This window comes from Castor canadensis, chromosome 7 (assembly GCF_047511655.1).
Source record: "Castor canadensis chromosome 7, mCasCan1.hap1v2, whole genome shotgun sequence".
NCBI lineage: Eukaryota > Metazoa > Chordata > Mammalia > Rodentia > Castoridae > Castor > Castor canadensis.
In genome coordinates, this window is record NC_133392.1 from 922,134 (window position 1) to 932,543 (window position 10,410).

Below are 10,410 nucleotides of genomic sequence, written 5' to 3' on the forward strand. Positions count from 1 at the left end.
CCTCACCTAGGGCTGGCGTGAAACATGCCTGGTGGGTAACAGAGGGGTTCCCAGGATTTTGCCTGGATGGCAATGTCCCTCTGCCACAGCAGAGGATAGCAAAGTTGCTCACACTAATGATGGAGGTACATTTAGTCCTCCCAAGAGAAGAAAAGCAAGTTACACAGGGGGGAGACAGAGAGCTGAAGCCTCCTGGGGGTGGCGAGCTTGCTTGGATGAGAGTAGAGACAGGCACTCCTGGACCTTTGGTGGGTAGAAAAGGCCACCATAGTGGCTGGGGGCTGGCTCCCAGAGTTGCTACAGGCCATCTGTACCTGGCGGGGGTTGAAGGGGGGGCTGTCCAGCAGGAAGCACATGTGCCCAGATGACAGCTGCTCCCCTCCCAGCTCTGCAGAGACCCTGAGTCACCTGAAGCCCCCGGGTCACAGGCCCAGACCTGCCACTGACCAAGATGCTCAGAGGAGCTATCCCTGTGCTGGGGCGATGTTTGTCTGGGCTGTGAGTGATACTGGGAGGCAGCTGTCCAGTTATGGATGGTGCTCCAAACAAGCCCACTGCTGAGCCAATAACCAGGGTGCTCTGCCAGAGTGAGGGGCACACCTCATAGAGCAGACATTGTTACCTAAAGCCTGAGGAGCTCTTCCCACTTACAGGGCCCTCAAGGACAAGCGCCCAGTATAGGGCCAATAGTCTCCCTTATGCCTGACTCCAGCTGGGGAGGCTTTGCTGTCATGGAGGCCTCTCCTTGCTGGCTACCCTGGGAATTAGAGGGCCATTGCTCCTGTTTGAACCAATTTCCTCACCAGGGTCCAGGCCCTGCTACTAGGCCCTCCATCCAGGCAGCCCCTCTTAAAGTGCAAACCAGCTCCCATCAGACTCCTCCCAGCCTGTGCCTCCCAGAGAAGGGGTGAGGGGGTCTCTGTTGGGAGACCAAGATCCACCTGGCTGTAGGCCTCTAGCCTTGATCTGCCCCCAGCTCCTGGTAGCTCTGTCCTCCCAAACTTGAAGCCCCTGGGAGCACCCAGAAGCAGCCCCCCTGCCAGTACCCTTGGCAACAGATCAGACGCTAACTTATAATTTGCATATTGTCCATTTCCTACTACAAGAAAGTATCCCGAAAGGCCCCCATCCTCCACACCCATGGTCAGATAGGGCATTTAACAGAGATTTGGGACCAATGAACAAAGAAGTTATAAGCCAGAGAGCTCTGCCACACTCACGAGGTGGAGCAGAGATAGTCCCAAGACAGAGGTGCGCCTGCGTCTCCATCATAGGCACTGACAGTTCTGACTGCTGGGTGACCTAGGCTTTGGGTAGGCATGACCAGGATAGGGCTCCCAAGGGCCCGTGGAGGCTGTGCATCTCGGGAGGCACTGGCCATGGCACCACCTCGCCCTCTCCCCCACCAGGAAGCCCCACACAAGGGGCTGTGGCCCCATCTGGAGTGTGGTCAAGATCCCTTCCAAAAGCCCCCAGTTGGCCAGTGCTGGTCCGATCCCATCACTGGATCACAGCAGTGGTGGCCAGAGCAGGAGCCTTAACACAAGTCACAAATCTTTTACTCAATTAGCTCATGTGGCACGTGGTCAGACCCCTCCCCGCCAGGCCCCGGGAGAGAGCTCATTACACACAATTGCACATCTGTGCCCCAGAGGCCCTGGGGAATTAGCTCTGCGCTGTGATTTACAGCTTCTTCTTTTTGTCCTTCCCTGAAGGAGACAAGATTCTTGGTCCCCCAGAGAAGAGCGCTTCTCAAGTGGTGTGTGACCATCCTCTAGGTGGCTTTGGCTTGTCTCCACCTCCTGGCCTTTAGTCACACAGCAGGGCAGCAGGTCCACCTGCTCCTGGAGAGTGCTCCCTGCCCCCCCACCTTGCTCCAGTTCCCATTCACCTGGGTATTGGGGTAATTTCCAGCATGGGTTGAGAATGTTGGCAGGGGGTGGCTTGCCACAGCTAGACCTCACTTTCCGGGTATGCCACAGGGTGATGGATCTTGGCTGGCTGGTTGGCTTGGATAGGGCTATAGAGGAGGACGTGAGGGCAAGTCTCCAACTAAGAGTTGGGCACCTCTCAGATGGTCAAAAAATCACAACCGCAGAAAGCCAGAGGAGGGCAGGCTGGCCCAGGGGACAGGGTGGGAGCTCAGGCTGGTTTGGACTAGTCTATCATCAAATCACAAATAGGAAATTCCGTTCATGAGCATCTAACTACCACCTTGGCAAGGTCACACATGAGCCACCGATTCATCCAAGCTCCTCAGAGCTCAGAGCTGGAGGCTCAGTGCCTATGTGGGACCAGGGAAATGAACGGGATGCTGGGAGGACCAGGCAGCAGCATAGACATAGGGGTGCTCTGCACCCAACTGGGGAGCATGGGAGGGCTGGGAAAACATTTGTTAATGAGAAGGGCAGATCTAGGATAGTCCTTAGAGGGACGAGACCTTGGAAGGAGGGACCTGAGAGGTAGAAAGACCAAGTGCATCTGCTTCTCTGAGACCCAACAGATGGGACAGCCCAAGTGAGCACTGGAGGCCAAAGCCCAAACATAGACAGCACAGGGGAATGGGAAGAGCCCACTTACCTGAGAGGTGGATGGAAGCAAGTGGATGACTATCAGGAGGGAATGAAGCCTTTAACTTGGCATCTCAAAGCAACCACAGGGGCCTTCACATGGGTCCCCAGTGCCATGACAGTCAGGGTGGGAAGAGGCAGTCATATCACTTGGACCCTGCACACCCAGCATCATTCTTGGGGAAAGTGTCCTTTTACTGAGACTGAGCAAGAAGTGTCCTCCTAATATTGCTATGTCAAACCTCAGTTTCCTGAGAGGCCACCATGCATCCTCACACCTGCCCTGGCCACTAGTCAGGCCTAGCAGACACCTAGACCAGGTATTCCAGCCTCTTCTGGTAGGCAGAATGGATGGCCCCTTGCCATCCCTGACAGCATCTGGGTGGGGAGGTCACTGGGGCTGTGAGGGGCTGCACCTCTTGTGAGGAACTCCTGCTGATGTCTACCACCTCTCAATCAGCCACTCCTCAGCCACTGGTCAGGAGGTGGCTTGCATCCCAGCACCTTAGTGTTCCCTGCTGACATGGTGACTGGAGGTCACTGTGGCTCTCCATCCGATTCCTGGTGCGCAAGGTCACCTCTCTAGCACCACTTGGCCTCTGCAGTCACCCCAACCCATGGGCAAGCAGGCATCTCTGAATGCTGTCCCCTTGGAGCAGGGAAGACAAGGACAATCATCCCTCAGAGGCTCCTACCACTCTATCTCCGTGAGGTGCGAGGATGGTTTTTTCTGTGTCCCCAGCACCCTGGACCAAAACGTAAGGGCCAAAGAAGCCCCCAGCGTCTGGCATCCCCCTCCCCAATCCTCCTAGCAGGGAAGGCTGCTCCTGCCCCGATACCCAGAGCACTGCACGGGAGACATGCTATGATGGAGCCCAGCACCCTTCACAGTCCACATGGTGTGGAACCTGCGGGCCACAGGTGAGACCAGGCTCCTAGGACAGTGTTTTTTTCCTGGTGAAGTGAAGCCAGTGCAGCAAAATGAGGACAGAAACTCTGGCTTGGATGATAGGAGCTCCGGTTGCTCTTTACACTTCCCTGAAGCTGCAGCACTTATCAAAACAACTGACCTTTAAAAATATGACCCAGCTGGACTGAGGGGCTGGGTGCAGGGCAGGAGAGGCATGGCTGGGTCCCTGGCCAGGTGCAGCAAAGCCAGAGGACTCAAGGAAGGGCAGGGAGACCATAGCAGAGTTTAGCAGGGACTACCTTCCTTGCCACCTGGGTGCCCACAGCCCTGCCACTGGCTAGATTGCTTTCTACTGGAAGGCCATGGGCTGCCCTGTGCCCTGTCCACTTCTTCCCATGCCCTCTTCCTTAGCCTGTCTTCAGGCATCCAGTCACCCTCCAGTCCTAGAACCTGGCTCCACTCTTGGGGGAGGGGGATGTGGGAAGCGCTGCTGCCCCACCTGGGCCTCCATGGGACCTCCTTCCCTTACTTCTTTACACACTTAGTGCAAGGGCCTGGGGAGAGCAGTCTTCGCTAACTGTTGGGGAGTGAACGAAGCCTCTATACTCCAGGCTGAGGGGCCAGTGAAAGAGTGGGGCTCCGACATGACATACCTTCCCAACTAGGGAGGTGAGGGGTCATGCTCCCTGCAGCTTCTCCTACCCCTCCCTTGCCCCAGGCCCCAATGTCCCAGGACTCCCCTCCTTATCCCCTAGGCCTCTGCAAACCCTATGAAGCTAGCTGCTTTGGCACAGGTTGGCTTATTCAACAGCTTTTTATCCATTTCCAGTTCCCAAAGAACAAGAGGCCCCTGCATCCAGCCCCATCCCCCAGGCCACCCCAACCTCCAGCGGGGCTGGGCTCCCCATCCCAAACTGGGATCCTCACACCACCCTTAGTCCTTTGTCGCCTGCCTGGAGGGATCTACCAGGAGAGGGCGCTGGAGAAAGGGGCACCCTGCCCTCAGCTGCCTTCAACAATCTCAGAACAGCCTGAGGGCCTCCACTGAGGTCCCTTCCCACAAGAAGGCATGGCACCCCACGGGCTCCGGGCTCCAGCTAAGAGGGACCCACCAGCTCAAGGCCCAGGTACCCACGACTTTCCCTCTGTCCAGAGCCAGTTGGGTGCAGCAGCAAAGATGACGGCCGGGTTGACGCCTTTTGGCCCATTGGTCTAGGGAACACCCCTAGACTGGAACTCTGATTGCTATGTTACACATGGACGAGTTGGGAAGTGCTGTCACCTGCAAAGACAAAGCCAGGGCCCTTTGCTGAGGGCTGCCGGAGACTTCAGCGCAGAGTGGGAGAGGCCAGGGCAGGGGCAGCCCCTCAGACGCTGGCGCTACACCAGCCAGCCGCTTCGCGAACGCAGTCCCTGAGGACATCACTGGCTCCCTGCGCGGCAGGAGAAGCGTTAAAGCTCCTGTCGTGCGTGCAAATCTCTGTGAACACCTGCTTCTCCTTGTCAACCCCTGAACCAGGACCTTTCCCTGGACACCCTGCTCCCCGCCGTGACCCATCCGTCACCCATCCGTCACCCGTCCGTCCTTTCCGCTGGCACGAAGTTCTATTCGCTTACTGTGTGTTCTCCTCCCACCCTGCAGGAGGAGCGGACACGGACGCTGGGGTTCGCTGCGTTCGCGTTGCTCACCCAGGGCAGGGTGACCAGGCGCGTAGCAGGTGCCCAATAAATACTCCTTGAACGAGTGAAGTGTTGGATAGGCTCTGCCAAATGGCGCGCGCTCCATCTTCCAAGCCCGGGTTAAGTTTGCACCGAAAAGTGCCCTCAGCCTTCCTCGCAGGACATTTTCTTCAAGACCAGGAGGTGGCATTGGAGAATTTTCCACGGCGGCTCGGAGGGATCCCCGAGGCGATCGCGTCCCCGCAGGTGGGCGGCTCGCTCGTCCCTTTTGAAGGCGGGGCGCTTCCTTTGGCCCGAGTTGGCGCCCCGGAAGGAGGAAGTTTAGCCCATCGGGCCGCCGCGCTGGAGGGCGAAGTCTCTGCGCGGAGGCTTCCCGGAGTGGGAGGCGTCCCGGGGGCACAAAGCAGAACGGGGCACCTGCAGAGCACGTGCGACAACTTAGCTAGCCCTTACCCCGCATGCCGACCTTCCCGCACCCCTGGCCCTGAACTCGGCGAGCCGCGCCCTCTGCACCCAGCGAGACTTACGGTCCCGCTCTCTACCCAGCGCCTGGCGGCGTACACAGACTTAGGGTCACCGGGGCCAAGTGGCGACTGGACCTCAGTCTTAATGAGACCCACGGCGGGCGGCCTGTGAAAACAGCCAAAGCACAGAGCCGGGAACTGCGGCACTCTTCCTGCCTCCGAGCCCGGGTCGCGATGACCCTACAGAAGGACAGAGCGCACCTGCTGTCTCGCTCAGGTTCGCATGTTCGAACTCCTATTCGGGCGACCCGCGCTCCTAGTAGCCAGGGGGTCCGCCACTGCCCAAGGCTGAGCAGTGGGTCTGGGTGAGGGGCTGGCCCCTCCCACTCGGCCCCGCCCCGCACTCTCCGGCCCCGCCCCGCAGCTCACAGCTCGGGCCTCCCGCCGCCCTAGAGCCCGAGCGTGGGCCTCTCGAGTCCTCGCTTCCCGCGAGCCTGGGAGGACCCAAATCCTACCAGGAAAGATCGTCCCTGTGGCCAGACCCTCGAAGCTCACACAATACGTGTTTCCGCCGAGGAAGCAGGGCGCGAGCGAGGGCGAGTCCCGGTACAGAGGGACCCGGTGCCATCGGCAACGAGGAGATCCCGAGGGCCTTGCGCTCGGTGCCCTGAGCCTGGCTCTCCTTGGTCCGATTGCCGCCGTGCCCAGTCCAGTCCTGCCAAGTGCGAATCTGCCCCAAGAAGCCAATAGAGCGGAAACCCCCACGCGCAGGGGGCCGCACTTGAGCTGGGGGCCCCACATGCCAGGTCGCGCTGGCGGGACGACATACACGAGTCAGGGGCGTCCACAGAACTCCAGTCCAGCTCGGGGCCACAGTTGGCTTTCCAAGCCTCGACCTGATGGAGGGATCCGTGGCGCCAAGTCCCTGCTGCTAAATGCACAAAACGAAAACGGACCCCAGAGGGAAGCGGCGCAAGCGGACTCTAGGTCTCTACACAGAGCCGCCAGGGTTACCTTCTTTCGTGACACCAAAACCCGGGAGGCCAAGGGCACAATGGGAAAGTCGTTACTGACAAACTGCTCCGGACCCCAGAGAAGCCGACCGTGAGCACTCAACCTTCACCCGGATTCCCAGGTCACAAAAAACAGCTGTTCGTTTGCACTCGTTTGGATCATGGCTCCTAACGGGCAGCGGTAACAGTAACAGCCACGGCGTATTGCTAAGTGATGCCAACACCCAAGAGGACCGAAAGCGACAGCGCGCAGCTACTGCTCAGAGCCTGCTCTACATGGCGCTGGGGGCTAACTGCGATCTCATTTAATCCCCAAGACATTCTATGGGGGCGTGGGGTTCTCTATCCAGAGGACATTAGGGTCACGTGGGCCCCAGTGTAAAGGTCACGGTTCTGCCGCTGGGTTTCAAGTGCACACCCATGTTAAGGTTCTGGATGTAGAGTCCAATGCGTCCTGGGCTTCGGAACTCGAAGACTGCTGGGATTCTGTCCTCCTGGACGGGGCTGTGATTCTAGAGAGAACAGATGTGGTTCTGATGAGTGGTCTCAGACCCAGGGTCGGTTGCCTCCACAAACAGGAGACCACCGACACCCCCCACCCCCAACCAGATGGCCCTGGCCATCGCTGCGTCCGGAAGAGGCGGCAGGAAACCCGGAACGCCCGGCAGCGCAGCGTGCGCTAATAGGGGGCCGCGCACGTGGCCCCTGTCGTGTTGGCCTTGCCCCTCCGCCTCCGCCACGGTAGCTGTTTGCTGGCGGGACTGGGCCGATTTCCGCGGGCCAAACCTGGCCATTCGGTCCCCGGACTCAGGCTTCCTCCGCTCTTCTGCTGACCTGGGCCCACCAGGAGAGTGTTCCCCTTAGGCGTTCGTGCCTCCTGCACCAACCCAAGCCGGGGAGGCCGAGGAGCCGCGGGACGGGGCGCGGACTATAGAGCCTGATGGGCTCGCTGACCCCCGGAGTCCAGCCACTCTGGGCTGTTCCCTAAGCGGGGCGCACTGAGTGTGCCCAGTGGATCTTCAAATCTACATTCTTTCGGGCTAAAATATGTTCTCGTATTTTTTCCTGATTTCCCCATTAAAACCTTTGCCTAACTAAACTCTCATCCAACGGAATTTATTTCGTCCCTGGGGAGATAAATCAAGGGGCAAATTTACAGCCAGGGAGGCACCTGCCGCGCTAATGGGCCCTTCATGGAGTGCACGGCCCGCAGGGGCGCGCGCAGACGGGCGGGGCGCTGGCCAATGGCCGGGCCTCCAGGGCCCTCAGCCAATCAGTGCGCGCGCCGCGCCCAGGCCCCACGGTTATCAGCGCGCCCGTCCCGCGCGGCGCCGCTCCGTCCGGTCCCGGAGCAGCCGCCGCCGCCGCTGCCGCCCGTACCCCTGCCGTCTCTCCAGCCGCCTCCCAGCCCGCACCGGAGCCGTCCGCCCGCTCGCCCGCCCGCCGGGGCCGTCGGCGCCCGCGCCCTGCTGCAGCCGGCGGCCGCCCGCAAACTTCCCGGACCGGCGGGCGCGGGCGGCGGCGGCGGCGGCGGCGGCGGCGGCGGCAGCGGGGCCCGAATGGGCGCCCGAGCCGGCGGCGGCGGCGCCCATGGACGCTAACCGCCCGGGAGCGTTTGTGCTGAGCAGCGCGCCGCTGGCTGCGCTGCACAACATGGCCGAGATGAAGACGTCGCTGTTCCCGTACGCGCTGCAGGGCCCTGCTGGCTTCAAGGCGCCCGCGCTGGGCGGCCTGGGCGCGCAGTTACCGCTTGGTACTCCGCATGGCATCAGCGACATCCTGGGGCGGCCGGTGGGCGCAGCGGGCGGCGGCCTCTTGGGCGGCCTGCCCCGCCTCAACGGGCTCGCCTCGTCGGCCGGCGTCTACTTCGGGCCCGCGGCCGCCGTGGCGCGCGGCTACCCCAAGCCACTGGCCGAGCTGCCTGGGCGTCCGCCCATCTTCTGGCCCGGCGTGGTTCAGGGCTCGCCCTGGAGGGACCCGCGCCTGTCTGGCTCGGGTAAGTGGCCCTTGCGGGGTTCGGCGTGGGGCGGGCGGGGCGCGGGCCGCGCTCACTCGCCTTCCTTCGCAGCCCAGACCGGCGGGGTCCTGGACAAGGACGGCAAGAAGAAGCACTCGCGGCCGACCTTCTCGGGCCAGCAGATCTTCGCGCTGGAGAAGACCTTCGAGCAGACCAAGTACCTGGCGGGCCCCGAGCGCGCGCGGCTCGCCTACTCTCTGGGCATGACCGAGAGCCAGGTGAAGGTGAGCGCGGCGGGGCCGGGCCCGGTCGGCTTCTCGGGGTCGCGCTGCGCCGAGCCAGGCCCTGGCGCCCGCGTCCTACGAAGGGCCGGCGAGCGGCCGACCGACCGACCTCGGCCCGGAGGCGGGTCGGGGCCACTGCGATGGTCGCGGGTGGAGGAGTCCAGTCCAGCGAGTTTCGGGGCCCGCCTGACGGTCCCTCTCCACCCCTAGGTGTGGTTCCAGAACCGCCGGACCAAGTGGCGCAAGCGGCACGCGGCGGAGATGGCCTCGGCCAAGAAGAAGCAGGACTCGGACGCTGAGAAGCTGAAGGTGGGCGGCTCGGACGCGGAGGACGACGACGAGTACAACCGGCCCTTGGACCCCAACTCGGATGACGAGAAGATTACGCGGCTGCTCAAAAAGCACAAACCCTCGAACTTGGCGCTGGTCAGCCCGTGCGGCGGCGGCGCGGGGGACGCCTTGTGAGGACGCGGCCCGGCCAGAGAACCAGGGTATGGGGCGCGGCCGGCGCCCCGACGCCGCCGCCCGGCGCAGTGTGTATATATATTTTTACAGAATAAGTTATATGGCGGGCCCGGGCTCGGCGTGGACGCGGGACGCGGGCAGATCACTTTGTATAATCAATAAATTATTTAACACGTCCGCGTCGGAGCCGCGGCTCCCGAGGTTGCACCGCGTGTTTCTTCCATATGGAGCCGGGGCGCCTGCGGGCGGGCGGGCCACAGGGCCCTCCAGCCCCGATCCCATTGAGCAGGTTCTTCCCGTGGGGCGCATGGGGCTGGCGCGGCGACGGCGGGGGCGCGCGATGGTGCCCGGGACCCCCATGTGCGCGCCTGGGGTGGAGACTGTGACCGACAGCAAGGCCGCCGAGCGAGCGAGCGAAAGAGTCTCGAGGCCGGGGGCGGGGAAGGTGGTGGGACCGCGAGCCCTCGGACCTCCCGCGGAACGCAAGGAGCCGCGCGCGCAGCTGAAGCGTGACCCCGCGGCAAGTGGGGCCCAGGGTCCTGCACCGCTGCAGGCAGGCGAGGCACCGTGCCAGGCGTCTTTGGTGGCGTTGATGCAAATGGATGAAGTTGGGGGTCTTCTTCAACACAGCTGGGGGCTCCTGAAAGGCGGGTAAGCCATGTGCCCACCTCTGCTTGGTCCTTTTCTCTTTTGCAGCCCCGGAAAGTGAGCCTGCCCCTGCTTCAGACCAAGCCTGCGCTGCCTGGGGCAGTTATTTTGAACTGGTTATTTTAAAAAGTTGTTTAGCCAGGATACTAAATAATTCAAACACGTCTATTAAACTCAGTTCGGGTGAAGTCAGGCTTGAAATTCTGCAAGGTGGCCCTTCGGCTATCATCTTAATATTTCCATTGGCAAAAAGTACTATTTCATTCAAGCTAACATTGTAAAGAAACTTGAGAGAATTCTGCCTACTGAGGAGCAAGCACACACAAACCACACACAGCCACTCTGCAATGCCCCCCCCCCCCCAGGCTGGCTCCTCAGAGGGACAGACCTTCTGTCAGGCCCTTTCATGGGTCACTGTT

General features: G+C 61.4%; 1 protein-coding gene across 1 annotated transcript; it reads left to right on the top strand.

Annotated features, from left to right (window-relative positions):
• Positions 1 to 8,187: 8,187 nt before the first annotated feature.
• Positions 8,188 to 9,651, top strand: Nkx6-2 (NK6 homeobox 2). The gene is made up of 3 exons (XM_020182968.2): positions 8,188 to 8,633; positions 8,706 to 8,878; positions 9,089 to 9,651. The coding sequence occupies exons 1-3, from the start codon at positions 8,228 to 8,230 to the stop codon at positions 9,341 to 9,343; spliced, it is 834 nt and encodes a 277-aa protein (XP_020038557.1). The 5' UTR covers positions 8,188 to 8,227; the 3' UTR covers positions 9,344 to 9,651.
• The last annotated feature ends 759 nt before the right edge of the window (positions 9,652 to 10,410 follow it).